This window comes from Bufo gargarizans, chromosome 4 (genome assembly GCF_014858855.1).
Source record: "Bufo gargarizans isolate SCDJY-AF-19 chromosome 4, ASM1485885v1, whole genome shotgun sequence".
Lineage (NCBI taxonomy): Eukaryota > Metazoa > Chordata > Amphibia > Anura > Bufonidae > Bufo > Bufo gargarizans.
The window spans coordinates 268,263,678-268,289,020 of record NC_058083.1 but is presented as its reverse complement, the minus strand read 5'-3'; the positions used below and the strand labels follow the sequence as shown (position 1 = coordinate 268,289,020).

General features: G+C 43.0%; 1 protein-coding gene across 2 annotated transcripts in view; it reads right to left on the bottom strand.

Annotated features, from left to right (window-relative positions):
* The window catches only part of LOC122936092 (cytochrome b5 reductase 4), a 356,825-nt gene that overhangs the window by 314,199 nt on the left and 17,283 nt on the right, over window positions 1-25,343 (bottom strand). For both annotated transcript variants that reach the window (XM_044292106.1, XM_044292107.1), the window contains exon 2: window positions 13,271-13,424. In XM_044292106.1, the coding sequence (XP_044148041.1) occupies window positions 13,271-13,424 (154 nt within the window). The remainder of the gene's footprint in view (window positions 1-13,270; window positions 13,425-25,343) is intronic.

Below are 25,343 nucleotides of genomic sequence, written 5' to 3'. Positions count from 1 at the left end.
CTCAGAATGCATTAGGGCAGGACGGATGCATTCGGGGCCGCTTGTGAGAGCCTTCAAACGGAACTCACAAGCGGAGCCCCGAACGCTAGTGTGAAAGTAGCCTTAGACGAGCCGCTGGAATAATAGGATTGCGCAGGCTCAATCTTATTTTTGATATATGTGCCCAGTGATTGACCCTCCCACCAGGACCTAACGTAATTTTTGTAGACACGTGTAACCTGTTTAAAGGCCGAGGAGATACTTAATGCTTGAGAGGAGAAAGATGTTTCTTTCTCAGAAAAAAACTTCACTGGGATCACCCATCCACTGTTCCGCATGAATGTTTCCAGATAAAAAGCCTAAAGATGGGCCTAATTCCCCAATTAGAACGCAAAAATCAATCACTACAGAATAAAATTATAATTTAGGTGATGAACAGGTGTACATCCAAACTATATTTGAATAGGGCAAATGTTGATAAGGACGTTAAAACTCCAAACAAAAGTTTATTAGTAATTAATTTAAAATGCATATAGGGGTGCATAACCTAGAAACGTGAAAGAGAGTAGGCTGGCAAAATAGGTAAATCAGTATGGGTCACTATGACTGCATAGATTAGATATTAGATTTGCATGCTATATCTGCCAGTCAGTGACCAATAGAGTTATAAAGTCCTAGAAACCAGAGGTGGAAGTCTAAACAATAATTGTCTGGGGCTATATTTTACTAATATCTTTAGGAAGCCTACCGCTAAGTACCAATAGGGACAAGTTACTCTCTCCTAACAATAGAGTGCAGATGAGGTGGTAAAAATAATCGGGACCTATGACAAGGTCCATAAAGAAGTATGTCAAGCCCTTGCCGATAACTGGGACATTTTGAGATCAGATCCTGATATTGGTAGCCTGATCCCTCCTAAACCGGGGATTACGTATTGGCGCAGCCGGAATTTACGGGATTCTCTGGTTCATAGCATTTATCAGAGCCCCAAACATCAATCCTGGCTACGCAATACCTCAACGGGTACTTTTCCATGTGGGACATGCACGTTTTGTCAATACATCAATAAGAGCAAATCCTTCACTGGAAGTATACCCAATAAAACCTACTACTCCAGATCATTCATTAATTGTAAATCAATCAGGGTGATTTACTTGCTGACGTGCACTTGTGGCATGAAATATGTCGGCAAAATGATACGCGAGTTAAGGCGGAGTATAGGTGAACACGTCTCGGATATTACTAAGACAAATGACACACCCATAGCTCATCATATGGCGAAGTGTGATAATGCAGGGTGACCTTTCAGGGTATTGAACAAATGAAGAAGTCTCTAAGGAGGGGGGGGGGGGGCGATATGGACCGCTTTCTGTTACAGGGAGAGGCCTAATGGATTTTTAGATTGCACACCATGAAACCCACGGGCCTGAATGATGCGATCTCATACACTGCCTTCATCTAGCCCCCCCGGCACTGCATGGGATTTGTTACCTTCCAATCCCATTTATATGTGGCTACAATTATATATAACTCTTTGTTTACCCTGTGTCCAGTATCTCTGCATAATCCCTTCTATATTTTGATCTGCGTTTGTCATCATCCTACCTATTGCTAATATATATCCCTATGCGTGTATTTCGAATACCTCTATGCATGCATCAAATTCAGATTCTATATCTTGTTATTACCTGGGATCCGAATTTTTAGTGTTAGGTTCCCGTCTTACAGAGATCGCCTTGACTTGTGGCAGATGGGCCTAAATAATCTTGTACAAAATTTATTTGCCAAGAATCTCAAATTCCCTTAATAAGTGTAGCATTAGCATTAGAATACTTTTTTGTACTTTATTTGGTTTGCAGAGTGCAGAGTGCTGTTGCATTGTATTTTTTTCACTAGTGAGAATGAATCTATTAAGTTATAATGTGGAGTGTTGTCCTTTTATAAAGCCTCCAGCCTTAATAACCATCTCCTCAAAGATATTGCCACAGAAATTTAAGCTAGATTCAGCTTAACTAGGGGTCAATGCCGACTTCCATGCTCTTTTTAATGAGGTATCAACTTTTTTTTATCCATGGGGTATTTTGATGATCCCAGTTCCTCAAAAGGCAATGTATTAGATTTTTTTACTAGCTTTGCCAGAGAAACATCTACTTCTGGGCAAGCCCATAGGACAGATTGATCTTCCTCAGCAAAGGGTAACCTACGTTTAATGGTTCTGGGAATAAACAATTTAGGGAGGACTCAGAAGAAACAATCGTACTTTCCCTCCTCTTGGATGTGGAGGGCATAGTCTCAGAAGCAAATATCAGAAATCAACGTGAATATATCTCGCCAATAGTTATGTAGCTCTGGACAGCCCCATAAAATTTGCAGCAATGTACCAGTTTGTCCACACTGTCTCCAACAACATGCACTAGTTCCCGCATATATCCTACTCAAACTATTGGGAGTAAAATACCACCATAGAAGTGTTTTAACCATACTTCTGTGTACTCTTGCTGTAAGTCCTTTTTTCCATGCTAATAGAGGAGGCGTTTTAAAATACTGACTCTTATCCCCCAATATATTATAAATAGCTTTAGTATTCTTATCTGAGATCATGGGAGTACCCTGGAGCCTATGAATCAAGTTCACGTTAAGTTTAGGTGGAGCAGCAAGTGTCTGGTTCCAGAATTGACGAACTCTCATATATTTAATTGAACTCCCTTCCAATAAAGTCGCTATGTCGTTCACTCCTCCCCTGATCCATGTAGATCCAGCCGCATCTCCTATACTCTGTTCTAGCACACCCACAGTTACCAATAGCTTCAGAGGAACGGTCTGTTTTCCATATAGGGAATGGAATTGGATCCCCAGGGATATAGCATGTTGCATGGCATGCCGATACAAATATAACGTAGCTTTTTTCCAAACGGACCTAACCAATATGTCTTTCAGTGAGCTGTTTCCTACTATGCTATCTTCTATCTGGACCCAAAGTTTTTGAGTATCATTCCTCCACCACTCAGTCAGAAGTGATAGACCTATGACCCTTTGATAGTCTTCTATGGACGACAAACCTATACCTCCTACTTTTCTTGCCCTAGTTAAAATGGAATGCACAATCCTAGGAGGTTCAGCATTCCAAATATATCAATTTAACAGGTTTTGTGCCTTTTAAAAAAAAATAGTTTGGGACGGGTATAGGCAAAGTACGGAATATGTATATCAATTTAGGAAGGGTCATCATTTGAAAGGCTGATACTCTACCGACCCACGACAGGGAGCCAGCCGTCTATGGCAGCCAGGTATTCAGTAGCGTCCTGGCTGCCATGGTAACCAATCGGAGCCCCAGGATTACACTACTGGGGTTCCAATTGGAACTGCCACTGCCACCAATGATTATAATACTAGGGGGATGGGGGGTTGGGGACTCCCTGCACCACCAATGATAATACATCGGGGGGGGGGTTGGGGGCGCACTGCACCACCAATGATTATAATACTTTGGTGGGGGGGGGGGGGGAAGCGCAATAATTCTGATTTATAATATTGGGGTATAATACATTGTTTATGCTTAATACAAACGCAGGAAGCGGTGGGCCGGCCATATACCATACCCGGCACCCAGCCTCTATGTCTGCGCGCTGCGATCCGCCGTTAGTAACCCCTCAGGTGCCGCACCTGAGGGGTTAATAGCGGCGGATCGCAGCGTGCAGACATAGAGGCTGGGTGTCGGGTATGGGATATGTCCGGCACCCGCAGCCTGCGTTGTATTAAGGATAAACGATATTCATTGGTGGCGCAGTGGCCACAGCCCCTCCTCGCCTCCTCCCTTCTATCAGCCCATTGAGAACATGGCCGCGCTGACAGCAGTGCGTGTCATGACAGTTTGTGAAAGCGGCAGAGCAACAGCAGGTCTAGGTGCAAATGGCGACAAGACTACAAAGTGTCGCCATTTTGCAATTCTAGGTCACATTTGCAACTATTTTGGTCGTGATCTGGAGCCCTGCTGTTGGCCAATAGTTATCCATTCAATATCTATTGAACTCCTAATAAGTTGCGCCATGGCCAAAATATTAAAGGTGACAAAGGGCATCCTTGTCTCAACCCGTTTGTTACGTTAAATCTATCAGAGAGAACTCCGTTAGCAAACACCTGTGCCGATGGATTTGCGTATAGGCTAGAGATAGCATGTTTAATTAGACCTTGGAATTCTATCTTGTCCATCACCAAGAAGGCATAAGACCATCTGAGTCTGTCAAAGGCCTTCTCTGCATCTAATGTTATAGCAAGAAGTGGGATATTCTTCAATTCCGCATAGTGGAAGATATTTAACATTCTTCTAGTGTTATCCGCTGCTCGACGGCCTTTGACAAAACCCGTCTGGTCTGTTTTAAGTAATGAAGGCAGTTATAGGGGCCAAGCAACTTGCTATCAATTTAGAGAATAGTTTTATATGTACATTAAGTAGTGCTATAGGGCGGAAGTTCTGGGGGGATATTATCCGGCTTCCCAGGTTTTGGGAGGGTAATTATGAGGGCAGTTTGCATTTCTATAGGGAATGGTATTCATCCAGCTGCTAGTAGGAATATAGACGTCAAGTGGGGTGTCAGTGAATCCAGAAACTATTTGTAGTATTCTCCTGATAGCCCATCTGGGCCTGGAGACTTCCCTGATGGTAGGGATTTAAACACATCCCCAACATCCTTTTCTGTAATGGGTCTATTAAGATCTTCCAATTGCGCCTCAGAGAGAGAAGGAAGGTTAGCTTTTGCAAGGAAGTCTTGGACAAGTAAGGAATAGGAGTCAGGCAGTGGGATGGTGTCCCTTAAATTATAGAGCTGCTCATAGCACGATCTAAATTGATCCACTATGTCTCTGGCATCTATATGTTTTCCCCGGTTTTGAGGGTGCAATATGTGGTCAATATGAGATCTTGCGTGAATTGACTTCAATTTGGATGCCAGAAGTTTCCCAGCTTTATTCCCTTGTATGTAGTATCTGACTTTGGGCCGAGAGAGGGCTGTCTCATAGTTAAATAAGAGAAGGTTACACAGCTTTTCTCCTTCCAATGCTATTTCTGCTGAGAGCACAACGGTAGGTCGCTGCTCGTTTACCTGTTCTAACGAAGTCTAATGGGTTATGAGGTCTGTCATGTTAGATTCCCTAACCTTCTTTTCCTGATGTCCTATCTTAATCATTATTCCCCTAATGTATGCTTATGAGCTTGCCATACAACGTATGGGTCTGCCACTGAACCTGCATTCAAAGTAAAATACTCAGTAATCGCTTCCTTCAGTTCTTGGGAATACTTTTTGTGACTCATTATCAATGTGTTATTTCTCCAAATTGGATTTCTATGTGCTTGAGATTGTTCTGTGATAGCTAAGGTTATTGGGGCATGGTCTGACCATTTGATGAGACCTATTGTAGTGGATTTTGTGAGAAACAAGGTAGCGTGGTCAACCAAGAATAAGTCTAGGCGTGAGTAGGATGCGTGTGAAGGAGAGAAGTAGGTGTAATCTCTTTCAGCGCTATGTTGGGCCCTCCAAACATCTTATAGGCCCTCCGTTTGTATCAGGGCAGAAAGACCCCTATCTGTTCTGCGACTTGTGGTGGTAGAATCAATAGACGGATCCACTATGGTATTAAAATCCCCACATACAATCAGTTTACCCTGTTTTAAGCGGTTCACTTTTTTCATAACTCTTCTCAGAAATTCCATTTGGTGCACATTGGGGGCAGATATATTCACCAGGGTATATACTATATTGTTCACAGTACATACCAGAATAACATATCTACCTTTACTGTCTATATGTTGGGAAATCTGGAAAAAATTATGCGAATGTGAGTACCCCTTTTGTTTTCTTTGGATTGTGTGCATGAATTATGGTTGGGAAAAGGCGGTGCTTAACCATGAGTATCCTCTTGCAGCAGGTGTGACTCCTGTACACAGAAGATATCCGCTTTTGCGGTCAACGCCTCTCTCCAAGCATTCTTCTCTTTTCTCTTCTCTTCTTCTCAAGTTCTCTTTTGAGGACTGTTCAGCCCTTTTACATTAAGCAACATCAAAATAATCACCATTTGACCCACAAACCCAAGATTGCATGTACGCCAAACACTGGATGATTGAAATAAAACACTAACCAATAACTCTAACTGTAAAAACATACAACTGATACTAATAAGCCCACACGGTATATCGCTGCTCGCGGCCATTGGGGGGAAAAGTTACATGTAGTTACCAGAAAGGTTCCAACTGCCCAGCTTTTCCTGGCAACTAAATAACTATGTATGGATCATCTCTTGTGTGGTTTGCTGTTGGAGACTGTAACCCAGACCTGCTGCACCCATTGTCTGCATTATCCACCTTGCCTCCCTCCGCAGGAGCAGGCGATGCCGGTCACCTCCCCTAGGGATAGGACGGACATGTTCGACCCCCGCAAAGGAGAGACAACGTGGATAAGCGTCGTGGGCGGTGCGAATATGGTCAATAAGACGTGCACTACCTCTGCCTGACCGTATAGAACCGACATGTTCACGGATGCGTTCAAACAGGGGGCGAATAGTTTTGCCTATGTAGAAGCGTTTGCAAGGGCAAAAAACGACATATACCACGTAAGATGTACGGCAGTTGATGAATTCACGTACAGTATGTTTGACCCCCCCCCCTATCTGTAAGTCTTTAGTGCAAGCATTGAGTGCGCAAAATGAACAATGGCCACACTTGAAGTTGTCACTGGGCTTCTTGAGCCAAGTCTCGTCTCGGGGCATAATAAATGCACTCCTGGCCAGCTTATCCTTCAGCGTGGGGCATCTTCTAAATGTGACCAATGGTTTTTCATTTGCGAACTTGCTGAGAGAAGAGTCCCCTTTCAAGAGATCCCAATTTTGGTTGATGACCTGTTTAATCACTTCAGCCGCAGGGCTGTATTGAAAGGAGAAGGCGAAGCGCAAGGGTTTGGCATCAAATGTCCCCCCCATGAGCAAAGTATTGCGATCTAATTTTGCGGCTTTATGTAAGGCCGTTGAGACACTTCTCGACGGATAGCCCCTATCCAGGAGCCTATCCCTAAGCTCACCAGCCTGTCTGTGAAAGCCCTCATCGGTGTCGTTAATCCTCTGTAACCGGACAAATTGTCCGTATGGGACAGCACGCTTAACCGATGGTGGGTGGAAGCTGGTCTGGTGGAGGAGGGAGTTGGTCGCCGCGGGCTTACGAAACCCACTGGTATGTACAATACCATCTTTTACAGTGACATGCACGTCTAAAAAGTCTAGAGACTCACCACCAAAATTGATGGTGAATTTCATGTTCATTTGATTGTGTGCATTAAGGTGGTCAACGAACGCACGGCAGGTCCCCTCCCCCCGCCCCCCCCGCCCCCCACCGACCAGACCAGAAAAATGTCATCCACATACCTTAAAAACAGATGGATATGTCTTAGGAAGGGGTTATCCATCGAGAAGATATAAGTCTCTTAAAATACTATTTTGGGGGGGCATACGCCTTTTTGATTGCTTGGTGTTGCAATTTTTGTGATGTAAGGTGACAAAAAATGGCTTTTTTGGCACTGTTTTTTTTTTTTTTTTTTACTGTGTTCATCTGAGGGGTTAAGTCATGTGATATTTTTAGAGAGTTGGTTGTTATGGATGTATACTTTTTTTTTTTCACTTTAACACAATAATTGCATTTTTGAAACCCAAAAAATTATGTGTTAGTGTCTCCATGTTCTGAGAGCTATCGTTTTTATTTTTAGGGCGATTGTCTTATGTAGGGGCTCTATTTTTGCTGGATCAGGCGACTGTTTTATTGGTACCATTTTGTCACACCTGTGGATGTATTTAAATGCACACCTGAAACACACTGCTTCTTTGTGAAGCATCATGGGAAAGTCAAGAAATCAGCCAAGATATCAGGAAGAGAATTGTGGACTTGCACAAGTCTGGCTCAACCTTGGGTGCAATTTCAAGATGCCTGAAGGTGCCTCGTTCATCTGTACAAACAATTATGCGCAAGTACAAACAAGATGGGAATGTCCAGCCATCATACCGCTCAGGAAGGAGACGGGTTCTGTGTCCCAGAGATGAAAGTGCTTTAGTCCGACATGTGCATATCAACGCAAGAACAAAAGAAAAAGACCTTCATAAAAGATTGCCCCCCGCGAATACAAAGTAAGTCTCTTTGCAGATGATATTCTTCTTACTATTACGCACCCCTTAACTACACTACCTAATTTATTGCACTGTCTGAGTATATTTGGTCATTTCACTGGCCTTCGGATCAATGCTACTAAATTAGAGATTTTGCACTGTAACACACACTTTTCTGTTCAAGACTTAATCACTAGTTGTCCTGCTAGGCGGTTGTGTGGAAGCCTGGCTGTGAGCTGGATTACATCACCCTCAGACCTTGTTCACACCATAGGTAGCGTAGTGGTAGGACCCCTTGCCATGCTGAGAACCGTGACGTGGTGCTTGGGGCTCCGATATCTTCCTGACAGGAATATATTGGCAAAAGTCTCAGCTTTTAATATCTGCATTTATGACTAGCCAGTATAGTCAGTGGCATATCCGTGTGGTGCATTTTTTCTGTGATTTATGATTATATTTTCATCCGCACAATGCTCCGTTTTGTGTAGGATGCCTTTGTGGTGCATGTGGACCGCGCCGACATCCTCCACCGTATGCAAAATATTTTTTGCTGGGGATAGTCGTTTGCTGCGGTCCACATGCGGTGGGGCTGCTCCCCCAATGAAAAACACGCTACAGTGTTAGGGGTTGAGCAGCTCCCCCAGATTTGCCACTATATTTCTGTGTTTTTGTCTTGTTTTATATGTAGTGTATGTGCCTTCACCTGGCATTCAAACACTCTTTGCACCTGGTAGCCTCCATTACATGGTCTGATATGGGTGTGGCTTACAGTCTGGCTTTGTTCACATTGCACTAGTTGTCCTGCTAGGCGGTTGTGTGGAAGCTTGGCTGTGAGCTGGATTACATCACCTTCAGACCTTGTTCACACCATAGGTAGCGTAGTGGTAGGACCCCTTGCCATGCTGAGAACCGTGACGTGGTGCTTGGGGCTCCGATATCTTCCTGACAGGAATATATTGGCAAAAGTCTCAGCTTTTAATATCTGCATTTATGACTAGCCAGTATAGTCAGTGGCATATCCGTGTGGTGCATTTTTTCTGTGATTTATGATTATATTTTCATCCGCACAATGCTCCGTTTTGTGTAGGATGCCTTTGTGGTGCATGTGGACCGCGCCGACATCCTCCACCGTATGCAAAATATTTTTTGCTGGGGATAGTCGTTTGCTGCGGTCCACATGCGGTGGGGCTGCTCCCCCAATGAAAAACACGCTACAGTGTTAGGGGTTGAGCAGCTCCCCCAGATTTGCCACTATATTTCTGTGTTTTTGTCAAGACTTAATCACACAACTTCGGTTTAAATAACAGGGGACATTATCTTCCTTATTTAGGGATTCATTTGCCAAAACTGATACCACTTTCAGATGGAATTACACCCGACTCATCCCTGCTTACCTGAAATTTCCCTACTCTCTCATGGATAGGCAGAATACACACAATTAAAATGGTCACTTTGCCTAGGATATTGTATCTCTTTCATTCCCTTCCTGTACAAGTTAGGCTACTTTCACACTGGCGTTTTGGCTTTCAGTTTGTGAGATCCGTTTTGGGCTCTCACAAGTGGTCCAAAACAGATCAGTTTTGCCCTAATGCATTCTGAATGGAAAAGGATCCGCTCAGAATGCATCAGTTTGCCTCTGTTCCGTCTCCATTCCGCTCTGGAGGCGGACACCTGCTTGCAGAGTTTTGATGTCCGTCTGACGAAACTGAGCCAAACGGATCCGTTCTGACACACAATGGGGACGGATCTGTTTTCTATGACACAATCTGGCACAATAGAAAACGGATCAGTCCTCCATTGACTTTCAATGGTGTTCTTGGCTATGGCTATGGCAAAGATAATACAAACGGATCCTTTCTGAACGGATGCAGACTGTTGCATTATCGGAACTGATCCGTCTGTGCAGATCCATGACAAATCCACACCAAACGAGAGAGTGTGAAAGTAGCTTTACGGGTTCTGCCATTAAATCATTACAGAATGAAATATTTCGCTTTTTATGGGCATATAGGAGATCTCAAATAGCCAGACATATTATACACTTGCATAAGAGGGTAGGTGGGCTCTCAGTGCCCCATCTATATAAGTATTATCAGCAGCCAGACTTTCACAATTAATATTATTCCATGCACTTCCTAATCCTCCGCAATGGGTCCTACTTGAATCTGATTTGTTGATGCCAGTGTCCTCATTAGCGTTGATTTGGTCACCTGATATCTCCTTAGGAATAGTTGACTCCTCAGCAAAGATCCCCTACCTTATGCTACAACTATGGAGGAACGTTAAATTACAGAGGATTACACTGTATCACCTCAGATCTGACACTTGTTCACTGTACAGTGCCCCTTGCCTGCCATTTTACTGTCATTTGCCCATAAAATATTTATAACATGGCATCAAAAAATCGGCACTTTACTACAAAAGCACTTTTGGACCAGTTGAGTGACAGCGACAGTGACACGGAGGTGCTCGTAGTACTGAGCGATAATGAGTCGTGGGGAGATTTGTCGTCTGACACTGACACTGATCTGGCAAGTGACAATGGCGATGATCCTGCACCTGACCTCAGCCATGTGCGCACTTGGTGCCCTATTGACTGTGATACGGACCAGGTAGCGCCCCCAAGATTCCCATTCACTGGATCACCTGGGATGAAGGTAGAGGACAACCCTCTGGCATACCAGCAATTATTCCTCACTGAGGAGGTAATGGAAAAAATTGTCACGGAGCCACAAAATTTCACCTTTTGGAATGACATTCTAAAGAAATCGTATTTGTTTGTTTTATACATTAGCTAAAAAAAAATAGCGACACAGATGGGGCTTTAACCGAGGTTTGTTTTAACTCTATTCTCGTTTATCCAGCAAACAAAATATATACTAAAAATGTTTTAAAATTCTAATTTCTTTTTTTTACCTTTTATAATTTAAAGGGCTATTCCCATCTCGCCACTTTCATCTTCTACTCTTTACTTTTGCTTCTCCTTGTTAGGGCTTGTGTACCCTTCTATAAATTTTTCTACTTAAACTTGTATTAGCTGCACTGTAAATACCGATAGATGTTCCCCCTTGTAACCCTTGATAAGGTTTATAAATAGAACGGCTCTGTGTGCATGTGTAGTCAAGAGAAGGTGAGGAGAACTAGATGCTGCACTCCCACCGGTGTTATTTGCAGCCCAGTAACAACCTTGTCAGGGCTTGTGCTCTATATCAGGAGCTGCATCCACACCCCTCAACTCCAGCCACATGACCAATCAGGAGAACTGAGCAAGAAGTGCTTCCGCCTGCAAGCTGGGAGATGTGAACTGGAAGCAGCATTCCAATTCATGCTCTATGTAGGAATATATACAAAGAAGGGGATGCAGGATTAAATGGCAAACAACTCAGATTTCCGCTTCATTGTCTTTCCATGGGCTTCCGATCCGTGCCTCTGCTCCGCAAAAGCTAAGACATGCCCTATCTTTGTTGCAAATTTCTTTTTATTGAGTTTAAAATAGGACATAGGACATGAATAAACAGCACGTGATAAAAGTCCTTTAAGTTTTTTTGCATACAAAGTACAAACAAAAACCAGATATTAAGGTAGGTTGACAGTTTCACGAAGAACCTTGGGCCAAGACCAGCCATCTACAAACATGTTCTAAAACATCTGGGTGAGAAGACATAATGATAACATAGCAAAGTCTGTATCTATTTCACTTCAGAGTAGATGGTAACACAAGTTCAGCAAGTATAGCAAGTACAGCGTAGAAGACCGGTGACCACTGTTAGTATCAGTGGCAATCATTCGCCTTACAGTGCTCCCCAGGGGAGCCATTCTCCGCCGCAGACATCGCGACCCGCCACCGACGTTAGCATAAGATCATGACTAATGGTCGGAAGTTAATGTAGACATGAATTCTCTCCAGGCATTCCAGATTCTATGGAACTTAGAGAGATTGGTAGAGCTCCTCCATGCGGGAGATTTGGACCACTCTGTGGATCCATTGGAAAACCGAGGGGGTAGACATGTCCTATCTTTGGCCGTATCTTGCGGATCGCGGACTGATTTAAGTTAAAGGGTCCACATCAGCAGCATGGAGTGCACACATCCAGTGCCTGTGCATTGCGGAGCGGTATCTGCTTCGACAGATTGTTGCAAGACAATCCCCCCCATCATGACCCACCTACCTCCTTGGACTTGAACATGCCATGCCTCTTGGCACTGGCAAACTTTACCAACAAGCAAATCTTTGTAATGTTCAGTGGGCCCCTTGCAGGCCACAAGCAGTTGGCTGAAAAAAATTACTAAAGGGGCAGTCCACAATACGGGCACAGTGCCCGTACGTTCATGGGCTTAGGCCTTACTATGATCATCAAGATTGAAAAATCCCTTCAACGCCCTAATAGGCTCAGACTTTGGGAAAAGTACCTAATAGGGTAATGGGGGGACTACTTTAAACCTTCATATATCAGGATGTGTAAAAATCTAAGCTTTAAAACAAGTGAAAACAGCTGAAATTGAAAATTTCATAAGGCTATATTTCCTGATGTAGACGAGAAAATGCTGTGATCCTGGTCTTGTTTTACAAGGAATCTGCCAACAGCGACCTTTCTATGTTTTTGCACAGACACATAGCTGTAGTTCACCTGATTAAAACACAATTTTTTATATGTTGAGCCAAAGCTCTGTTACTGAGTTATGATACTTTTTCTTAATACGCAAATTAGGCCTTTGGTGCAATTAGGTTGTCACTGTTGCTCTCCATGCACCCAAGCACCACTCCAATCCTTCCCTTGCAGGCTCTGTCAATCAATGCAGGGAAAGGGCTAGCCACAGAAAATGAGTGGCGCTTGGAGCAGAGATGACAATCTAAGCTTAAAAACAAGACTATGGTCACAGCACTATCTCTTCTATTTCCGAAGATATATCCTTGCATTATGTGACCATTTGTCATTTACATGTCTCCTTTTTCTTCTTGGTGTTGTAATTTCAATATTGAGGAGTGTAAAGTATTTACATGTATGGTGTGACGTGTTAGCTAGTTGCAAAAGTAATCACTGAACTTTTGCATAGAAATCTTGTTCCAATAGATCCAAAGTAAGCCAATGCATTTAATACTGACCATGGGTATTTGAGAGTCATTTAACCAGCCCAAATGATAGACACTTACCCCTGATACATGTCCAGCAGTCTGTCTTCTTATTGTGTTTTGCAAGTTCTTCTTCTGTCACTTCTATTAAGCGTCCTCTTAGGCCTGTTAAATCTTTCCCACTACTTTTAAGTTTGATCCAGTCCATAAGACTTCGTCCAGGTTTTAATGGGGTCTAGGAAAAATAATTTTTAAATTTGAGTAAAATCAATATATAACTTTGATAGATCCAACATAATATAGTGGCATCTTCTGTTAATCTAATGTGTATGACCAACACAGGCTGTCAGCAGATCTCACCATATTTAGCTTGTTGTAGCAATGGTCTGCAGTTAAAGGGATTTTCCAAGATTATACAAAATACTGAAAATAACCTATGTATATTTGAATGATCTTCACGATACCGCCAGAGCTCTGAAATATCTATTTTTCACTTTGATAATGCTACCTATCTTTGTACTGCATCTTTGTTTTTCTGCCACAAGGGCTTGCTATGGGTGGGAACACCAAAGTGAAGGACTATGGTCCTATGATTCTTCTCCTATCTCACAGACACTACATCCATTTACAGCTGCCTGTATGCTTGTCTATTACAATTTGTACAGTAGTGTTACTCCCTGTTTGCTCTGCCATTCTGTACCTCATTGACTATGCATCATCTGCTGCCCAGCATGTTGAACATGATGGCATTAGAGAAAGGGAGGGAAGGGGCTGAGCCCTTAAGCAGATGACAAAGGGGTTGTTCGGCCATATATCAGATCAGAGGGGGTCCAATACCAAGCATCCCTACCAATCAGCTGTTTGAGAAGGAGGCTGTCTTAGGGTATTTTAACAGGTACTGTAATATTAAAACCAGTCATGTACTTCTGTAGCTGAAAACCATGGCTGTATCTTGAGGTTTCCAGCATGGACTTGCTGCAGTTGTGCTGCACATCCACTGCAGATTTAACTGAAGACAAACTTGATTGCATTCAATAAGTTGCATGACACCAATTTGCGCAACAGATTTTTTTCCCCACCAAGCAGCCAAAAAACCCAAGCAGAAATTTTCCACTACAACAAACTGGAATGGCATAGTTTTCACGCACAGATTCTCATATGGAAAAATTGCAGCGTAATACACTACTAGCAAAGTGTGTGAGATCAGACAAATCTCATGTACACTTTGCTTTTTTCCACCTTTTGGAAACTGGCCTGCCATGTGGATCTTGAAATCCGCAGCATGCCAATTGCTGTGTGTTTATTTATTTTTTGCGGATTTCACCCTTTGCAATGTACCAAAAACGCACAGAAAACCGCACTAAAAACGTGCAGAATTTCTGATTTTAAATCTGCACTCATATGCAGGTACCCTTACCATGAAAATGCTTCTCAAACTTCTCTCAGGGGTCTCACATGCGGTCCAAAACAGATCAGTTTTGCCCTAATGCATTCTGAATAGATAAGGATCTGCTCAGAATGCATCAGTTTGCCTCCGTCTCCATTCTGCTTTGAAGGCGGACACCAAAATGCTGCTTGCAGCGTTTTGGTGTCCGTCTGACGAAACTGAGCCAAACGGATAAGTTCTGACACACAATGTAAGTCAATGGGGACGGATTCGTTTTCTACGACACAATAGAAAACGGATCCGTCCGACATTGACTTTCAATGGGGTTCAAGACGGATCTGTCTTGGTTATGTTACAGATAATACAACCGGATCCGTTCTGAACGGATGCAGACGGTTGTATTGTCTGAATGCATCCGTCTGTGCAGATCCATGACGGATCCGCACCAAACGCGAGTGTGAAAGTAGCCCAAGATGGCAGCACTTATAATCATGTTCAGGAAATAGAAGAACAAATTGAGACTCAGGAAATAAAAACAGGATAGAAAAGAATGTGTGGTTTGTTTTTAACTAGCAGGAAAAAAAATTATAGGTGACACATTCCCTTTAACGAGAAAAACTATTTAAAATTCTGAAACTGCAAGCAGGATTATCTGATGCCTTGAGCTACAAGTGCCTCAATGGGTGGTTATTAGATAAGAGTTTATATCAGAAAGCCATTCAACATAGTAATTAGGATAGAAAATAAATAGCAGGAAATACTAGATCTGGACGTGTCCTTGCACAATACAATTTATCTTCTTCCCCAACAATTCCTTATCAGAACGACTATCTGAGGTGCCTTATACAGCGACAGTGTAAGGATGGGTATAATATATGCAGGGAAATAACTCCCACCATTACAAAAAAAAAAAAACTTGGCTATTTCCCATAATGGGATCTTGTGATCGTTGTTTATATGCTAAGATAAGATTACTAGAAACATACCGTATTTTTCGCCCTATAAGACGCACCGGTCCAAAACAAGCACCTAGGTTTTTGAGGAGGAAAATAAGAAAAAAATATATTTTTAACCAAAAGGTGTGCTTTTGGTGGGTTTTGAACTAATGGTGGTCTGTACATGACACTACTATGGGGGAGATCTGTGGGTGGCACGGTTATGGGGGAGATCTGTGGGTGGCACGGTTATGGGGGAGATCTGTGGGTGGCACGGTTATGGGGGAGATCTGTGGGTGGCACTGTTATGGGGGGGAGATCTGTGGGTGGCACTGTTATGGGGGGGAGATCTGTGGGTGGCACTGTTATGGGGGGGAGATCTGTGGGTGGCACTGTTATGGGGGGGAGATCTGTGGGTGGCACTGTTATGGGGGGGAGATCTGTGGGTGGCACTGTTATGGGGGGGAGATCTGTGGGTGGCACTGTTATGGGGGGGAGATCTGTGGGTGGCACTGTTATGGGGGGGAGATCTGTGGGTGGCACTGTTATGGGGGGGAGATCTGTGGGTGGCACTGTTATGGGGGGGAGATCTGTGGATGGCACTGTTATGGGGGGGGAGATCTGTGGATGGCACTGTTATGGGGGGAGGAGATCTGTGGATGGCACTGTTATGGGGGGAGGAGATCTGTGGATGGCACTGTTATGGGGGGAGGAGATCTGTGGATGGCACTGTTATGGGGGGAGGAGATCTGTGGATGGCACTGTTATGGGGGGGGAGATCTGTGGATGGCACTGTTATTGGGGGGGGGGGGATCTGTGGATGGCACTGTTATTGGGGGGGGGGGGGGAGATCTGTGGATGGCACTGCTATATATGTGTCACCCACAGATCCCCCACCCCATAACAGTGCCAGCCACATATCCCCCACCCCATAATAGTGGCATCCACAGATGCCTTAATATACCGGAGCTAAACCTTTGGGAGGGGCCGGTGGCATGCAAATGCAGCGGGGCCAGCCGTAACTCACTGAAGTAGGCGGCGCAGGCACGTGACGTCAGTGAGTTACGGCCGGCCGCCTGCCCTGCTCTGCCTGCTACAGGACATTTAGTAAGTACTATAGAAGGGGCTGGGGATCAGAACTTCAATTAAAGTTATTATTATAAAAGGTTTAGGCATTAAGAAAGTGAGTGAGCGGCGGGGCTGGAGTACAGTGACCGCACCGGCCCCGCCGCATTTGCATGACACCGGCCCCTCCTTCCTCCCCCCTCCAGCTGATGCATCGCAGACTGCGATGTAAAATGGCAGCATTCGCTCCATAAGACGCAGGCACATTTTCCCTTATGGAGCGAAAAATACGGTACTTTGTAGGTCAGATAAATGCTGCTCTGATGGATATTAAAGTGGATATGGATGTTTTACCTACAGATAATAATGATTACTGTAATAATTTGTCATTTTTAGTCCAGGCCTTTCTCTATGAGCCATAATCACAACTATCACTATAAAAAACTATGAAACCAAGATGAAGTTGAAATAGTTAAATGAAGTGGCTCACTGCTGGTAATGGACGGTATGGTGCTTCAAACTAAAAATTGAGGACGCCACACCTCAAGTAGAAGGACAATAACAGAAATATAGAAGCGAGCACTCAGGGCTATGGCACACACTCAGATTTTATTATTTAAAATATCACTAATAAAAATGACATAAAATGGATAAGAAAATATAAAACAATTTAAAACAATAACTATGGTCGACCATAAAATACAGCAAAGATAAGGATTTCAATAATAAATAATATAAGGTGAGATGAAATAAATCAACTGTATGACTGGTGCTAGATAATGAACTACGTTATAATATAATTACATTAATAAATATAGTGAAAAATAGATAAGGTGACTTAATGTGAGCAAAGGTGATTGAAATCCAGCGCGTAATAGCGCAAGTTGCTGAAGATATTCGCTGAATAAAGAGTTCCTGTGGGGAGTTGGTAAGTCCGAATGTATGGTGTATATGCCACCGCACAGAAAGACTTGGTTATATTGAATGCAGTCCCGTAATGAACTCAGCTGTGGTCTTACCTCTGCCTGGAAGGAGCCGTCCGAGATCTGGTCTCCTATATTCAGGCGAAGTTTCTTGAGGACGCTGAGTAGACTGTTATGTCCGCCGCTCTGTCTCCACGGGTTCCACGCTGGTCTCGCTCAAGTCTCGCGACGTTTGGAGCGGGATTTTTCGTTTCGTAGCAGCGCTTACTCGGATATCCCGGACAGTGTTAGCAGCACGGAGAAGCAGTTGTTCATAGATCTTTTTCAAAGCATGGCCATGCTAAAAGTCCTTATTGCGGAGGTAGTTGCGGAGTGTCTGTTACCCAGACGCGTTTCGGGATATTCCAATCCCTTCTTCAGTGGTAACTCCTGCAACTCATACCTCCTAATTTATAGGCGTACCTCAGGTCCTACATAAACTCTGGTTGTTGTAATCCGGAGTAGGAGTACCAAAATCAATCTCCGCCATAATGCGGTTTTGGTGCGTTTCTGTTGCGGTTTTTCATATGTAGATGCGTTTTTTGCGGAATTACATTCTAGATCGCATTTTCGATCCATAGACCCCAATTACGATCATAACAAATGCTTCATCTCCAGTTGAAATAATAAAAATGTTAAAGATACTGTAAAATACACACTACGTGTGAAATAAAAATGTGCAGCACAATGTAAGGATAACACAGTTGAAACATACATCAAGCTAAGACATAAATAGAAATTGGCATGGAAAAGGTCGGATAAGGCTAGGGTCCCAAACCAGAGGGGGGGTCCCAGCGCCGATAAACGGCCAAGCATGGGATCCGCCATCGGGGATGGGGCCCAAGCCAATTAAAGGAATCCGAACAATTCCATGTCAGCATTCAGTCCAAATGGTATTAGGGAGCCAAATTCATAAATCTGCCTGGATTCTGCCCTGGACATCTTCTGGATATAATCTCCACCCCTCCAATGTTGATTAATCTTCTCCAGTCCTATAAATTTCAAGTTATCTGGGTTACTATTATGTGTGTCTTTGTAATGTTTAGACAATGAGTGTTTCTCATACCCTTTTTTTATGTTCGAGATGTGTTCCCTAATCCTTGTTTTCAAGGGGCGTTTGGTACGTCCTATATATTGACGATTGCAGGGGCATTGTATTAGATAAATGACCCCAACCGTGTTGCAGGAAATGCAATCGTCAATCTTCCATTTATATTTGTTTTGGGTGGAACTGATCTCGACGGTCTTTCGTGGCAGGTTGTTATATTTGCAGCCTATGCATCTCCCACACTTGTAGAAACCCCTCATATTCATAAAGGAACCCAAAGTATTATCTTTATGGACTTTATTTGGGACTGATGGAGCTACTTTCAAACCTAAGTTAGGAGCTTTGGTGAAAGAAATCTTAGGTGCATGGGGTAAGAGATGACCTATTGTTTTGTCTCCCAATAGGTATTGCCAATTGGACCTGATCATTTTTTAAATGCGTTTGTAATTATTATTAAAAGGGAGTATCAATCTGATGTCCAATAATGATGAATCATCCAATTGTAATTTTTGTTTCTCCTTGAAGAATTCCCCTCTCTCCAGTTGTCTTACAGTATTAAGGGCCTCATCTATTACTCCCACAGGATATTGTTTATCTTTAAAGTAAGATTGCATTTTTGTCGCCTCTTCCTCAAATTTCGTATCATCCGTACAGTTCCGTCTAATTCGTCTGAACTGTCCGGTAGGAACATTAATCAGCCACCTTGGAAGGTGGCAGCTAGAAAATGGAATAAAACTATTCGTCGCTGTGGGTTTTTGAAACGTACTACATTTATAATTGCTTCCTGATGCTTCAATTAATAGATCTAGGTATTCCGTTTTGTTTTGAATATTTGCAGTAAAAATGAGGCCCTTATTATTTTCATTTAGATTCCTCAAAAAGGTTTGCAGCTTAGTCTCATCCTCTTTCCAGATGAAAATGACATCATCTATATAGCGCCGCCATAGGACCAGGTCCCCCCCCAGTATGGGATCTATGGTGGTCGTCTCCCAATCGGCCAAAAACAAGTTGGCATAACTGGGGGCGAACCTGGTCCCCATGGCGGTGCCCTGCAGCTGCAAATAATAATCTCCCTAAAAATAATTGTGCTGCAGAATATACTTGATAGCTTTAATTATAAAATCAATCTGAGTAGTATGTAAAATTGCATCTATAGTCAGTTGTCTATGTACGGCATCCAGTCCCTGTTGGTGATCAATCACCGTATATAGGGACTGTATGTCCAATGTGCCCATGATCCAGTTAGGCTCCACCTTCAATTGTTCCAAAATTTCAATGATATAAGTGGTATCCTTTACATAAGAGCGGGTCTTTTTAACTCTCGATTGAAGGTGAGTATCGATATACCTGGATAAATTTGAAGTAATGGAGCCTATACCTGATACTATCGGGCGACCGGGGGGGTTTTCTAAATTTTTATGGATTTTGGGCAGACAATAGAAAGCGGGTAGCCTTCCTTGTGTGCCCAATATAAAATCCGATTCTCTTTGGAGGAGAACTTTCTCTTGTAACCCTTCTTCACACAATTCAATCAATTCTTGTTTGAACTGTGTCAATGGGTCCTTAGTCAGCTTCAGATAGGTGTTACAATCCGTTAGCTGTCTCCAACATTCCGCATTGTATTTCTCTGTATCCAATAATACTGTAGCCCCTCCCTTATCAGCTGGGCGTATGGTAACGGATTTATTTTTCTGTAATTCTTTAATCGCCGAAATTTCCCTTGTAGTTAAATTATTATTCCTGGCCGTATTTCTCATTTTTCTTAAATCTCCTTCCACACATTTTTGGAAGGTAGCCATTTCTCTGCTAATTTCGTTGCGTGGGTACATTTTTGACTTATTCCTTAAGGTAGTATATTGGAACCGATTTGTAGGCTGACTGTTTGCAATTTCTAACGGATTTTTAATAAAATGTTTTTTCAGGCAGAGTTTTCTGATAAATTTCTGTATCCCTATAAATGTGGAGAATTTATCTATTTGGACAGTAGGGGCATATTTCAATCCCTTACTTAATAGGGAAACTTGTGGTTCGGTTAGCGTAATTGAACTCAAGTTTACAAGGACATTTTTATTAGATGTTAGCGGTGTTTCCTGTATCTTGTATTTCTTTCTTTTGCTCCTCCTTGTTTTCCCTCTTCTGACGGTTTGTAGTGTGGGGCTCTGTTGTTGTATGCTTGTGTCTGATTCGATCTCCCGTAATATTTCCGGGGGGGAGGGGTGTTGTAAAACTCGAAGTTGAGTCAATTTTACAGGCCAGCTACCCCTTTCTCTACAAGTTCTGTGCTTTTTGTGGCAAATGAACCAGAGTAGACTAGAAAAACACACATAGATTTTGATTTATCATACCTTCACTACTGAATTCTAGGGTCAAAAAGTCACCAAAATAGGGCTTTTGCAACTTTTCACACTCGATTGTTCAAAATTTAAGCGATTACGCAAAAGTTTGCAACTTTTTTGCACTCCAGTTTTGTAATGTGGGTGGAAAAGTGGGTGTAGCTATCTATGTTAATGAGTTTCACTCCAGATTTATCATTGAGTCGCAATCTCACTCCAGTAGGAGGGTAGAGTAGGAAAACTGGAGTAGCTTTTCTAGACAAAAGTGTCAGGTCTAAGGATAAGACCAATTTATCAAGAACATGAGACATTTGATAAATGAGTCTGCATTGAAGTACTTTATGCCACAAGAAAAACGGACTTCAAATTTTCCCCTTATGATAGTTTTCCCTCAATGAGTTTTTTTAGTGCTGTATGTCTATATACGAATCCACATGCAGGGGAACTGCTGAACGAATCTGTTGGCAAATGTGCATCATACTGTGCAGATATGCTGGCAATTTTCACCTGTGGAAAGAAAAACTACAGCAGAGCACTAGCGATGAGCAAATCAATTCATGTGAATGAATTTGTCTCATGAACCTGCGAGGGGCTGTCCCTGCTGCTAAAGAAGCTCCCCCTGCCGCTTGTTTGATAGCGTGGCGCATGAACAGTCACTTCTCCGGTAGCAGAGCCTCTACACTTGTGCCGCTACTTCGGGCAGTGGCGCAGGTGCAAGATCGACACGGCCGGCTGAGATGTCTGGCCCCATCAGTCAGACAGCAAGTGGGAGCTTCTTCAGCAGCAGGGACAGGTCCTCAAAGGTGAAGAATTCTTTTTGTTGAGAAAAATCTATTCTTTCATCTCTACAGAGCACCAAAAATTAAAAAAGTTAATAAATAAAATCGGACCAAATTTATTAAGACTGGCGTTTCATACACCACTCTTAATATGATATGAGCAGGAGTCTGATACCAGTCCGTGTGCCATAACAGCAAACCTTTGTTAGCCCTACCTACCTCTTTGGCATGAGTGGTCCAGCTATGAAACAAACATTTTTTGCAAACTGGAGTACAGTTTTTCAGAAATCCCCCTACACCGACCTTCTGTATTCCATGTGCTGGATGTACACTGAGAAAGGAGCGTGTCGCTCCGAAATGAGCTTGGTTCTACTGTAATCCCATCACAACCCCCGACATAGCAGTAATTTGCCTTTCCGATAAGCAGCTTGACTCCAGAATTTATGTGAGCCTGGGATACATCAAGCCACAGCTCGTTACAAGTATAGAGTCTGTGGAGCGGAGGTACGCAGCATCGGAGGTCTGAAGCAAAGGCAACCACATCGGTGTGCCACGTGGCACACCGAATGAAGGACTAACATAAGCCGTAAGGGAAGTTGGATAAATCAATAGGTGGAATAACACTACAATACAAAACGCTCCACGTGTGATCAACAACTGGTAACATTTATCATTCTACTTTGAGAAAGTGGCATATCATGCACATAATCAAATGTTATATAGTGATCGTTTATATGATTCTCCATAACGCAAAAGGAATTTAACATTTATACTGGAGTGACAATATCGATTTAGTACATTGGTTCTACTACATGTATGCATTTGGATTGAACTTTTTCTTGAACTCATGGACATCACCAGACGCAGTGTTTCCTCCTTTTTAATGCTCTGCTAGGCCTTTACTGCAGCGGTTTTCAGTTGCTGTTTGTCTGTGGGCCTTTCTGTCTGAAGTTTAGTCTTTAGCAAGTGAAATGCTCTATTGGGTTCAGATCAGGGACTGACTTGGACATTCAAGATTATTCCACTTCTTTGCTTTAATATACTCCTGGGTTGCTTTGGCTTTATGTTTTGGGTCATTGTCCATTTGTATTATGAAACGCTGACCAATCAGTTTGGCTGGATCTGAGCACACAGTATGTCTCTGAAAACCCCAGAATTCATCCGGCTGCTTCTGTCCTGTGTCACATCATCAATAAACACTAGGGAACCAGTGACACTAGAAGCCATGCATGCCCAAGCCATCACACTGCCTCCGCCGTGTTTTACAGATGATGTGGTATGCTTTGGATCATGAGCTGTATGCCATCACCATACTTTTTTATTTCCATCATTGTGGTAGAGGTTGATCTTGGTTTCATCTGTCCAAAGAATGTTCTTCCAGAAGTGTGCCGTTTTTTTAAGATTTTTTTTTCTTTTTAGCAAAGTCCAGTCTAGCCTTCTTATTCTTGATCCTTATGAGTGGCTTTCACCGTGCAGTGAACCCTCTGTATTTACTTTCATGCAGTCTTCTCTTTATGGTAGATTTAGATATTGATACGCCTATATCCTGGAGAGTGTTGTTCACTTGGTTGGCTGTTGTGAAGGGGTTTCTCTTCATCATGGTAATTATTCTGCAATCATCCACCACTGTTGTCTTCCGTGGGCGTCCAGGTCTTTTTGCGTTGTTGAGGTCACCAGTGCTTTCTTTCTTTCTCAGGATGTACCAATCTGTAGATTTAGCCACTCCTAATAGTGCAGCAATTTCTCGGATGGCTTTTTTGTGTTTTCACAGGTGAAGGACGGCTTGTATCACCTGCATTGAGAGAGCTCCTTTGACCGCATGTTTACTTCTCAGCAACAATCTTCAAAATGCAAACACCACACCTCAAATCAACTTCAGCCCTTTTATGTGCTTAATTGAGAATGAAATAATGAAGGAATTGCTCAGACCTGCCCATGAAACAGCATTGGAGTCAAATGTCCAATTACTTTTGGTCCACATGTAAAGGAGCTGAAACTCCTAAACCCTTCATCCAATTTTAATGTGGATACCCTTAAATGAAAGCTAAAAGGCTGGACTTTATGTCCATTATATAACTATAACTTGAATATGTTTTAGTAAACAGTTAATAAAAACTAAATTTGTGTCAGTGTCCAAATATATATGGACCTAACTGTATCTTTCTGCCTCCAAGTCCGGGCAGCCGTAAGATTTACCATAGAACAGATAACACTTTTTTCCTTTCATCAACTTTTCTCAAGATAATGCACGTTGGCTGATTTAATCACGAGACATGGACAACTCCAGGATGTATATAGAATAGGAGAAGAGGGGGAGAATTTTAGAGGTATGTATATTACAGAATATGGCCTCAGGCCCACTAATACTAGCAAATTTTCTACTGCTTAATGAACGCTGATGGATGATATAGCAAGGAACGTGAATATCTTTCAGCTGTTCCATTACCTGTATTGCTCAGACTCAGAAAGGTACCATTTTTTTTTGCTTCAAGATACACTTTTTGTAGTCTGAAGGTGTGTGTGTGTGGGGGGGGGGGGGGGGGGTCAGTGTGGCAGTCGCAGCACTATAAAGTGCCTTTTGCGCTGTGGTATTAGAAGAATTTTATATATCTGACTTTTAGTCTAACCAGACTGTCTATTACTCTGTAATTCCTCTAGCGCCGTTCTATGGAAACAGTAGGTTTAAAGAGCACTTTTCTTGATATACAACATTGCCGCCTTGTAGCTGGCCAGCTAAGACCTGTCCTAGGTTGCTAGTATAGCTTATATGTGTATACATCTAAACCTGACAATAGCCTTAATACAGTTCCTATGTTTCTGTGTTGAAGACAAAAGCAGAGTTTTTTACTGTGACGTCATGTTTTGGATGTCATATAACTGTTATATTTTGTGTTCACAGAAGCAGAAAAAGATAATATGCCTTTAAGATTCATTTTGTAGTTTAAGGTAAGCTCAGTGACACAGCAGAAACAGAAAGCATAGTGTTAAGGCTCTTTCACACTTGCGTTGTCCGGATCCGGCGTGTAATCCATTTGCCGGAAGTGCCCTCCGGATCCGTAACAATGCAAGTGAACTGAAAGCATTTGAAGACTGATCAGTCTTCAAAATGCGTTCAGTGTTACTATGGCAGCCAGGACGCTATTAAAGTCCTGGTTGCCATAGTAGTAGTGGGGAGCGGCGGAGCAGTATACTTACCGCCCGTGCGGCTCCCGGGGCGCTCCAGAATGACGCCAGAGCGCCCCATGCGCATGGATGACGTGATCCATGCGATCGCGTCATCCATGCGCGTGGAGCGCCCTGACGTCACTCTGAAGCGCCCCGGGAGCGCACAGACGGCAAGTATACTGCTCCCCCGCTCCCCACTACACTTTACCATGGCAAACAGGACTTTAACTTCCTGGCAGCCATGGTAACCATTCAGAAAAAGCTAAATGTCGGATCCGGTAATGCGCCGAAACGACGTTTAGCTTAAGGCCGGATCCGGATTAATGCCTCTCAATGGGCATTAATTCCGGATCCGGCCTTGCGGCAAGTGTTCAGGATTTTTGGCCGGAGCAAAAAGCGCATAATGCTGTGGTATTTTCTCCGGCCAAAAAACGTTCCGGTCCTGAACTGAAGACATCCTGATGCATCCTGAACGGATTT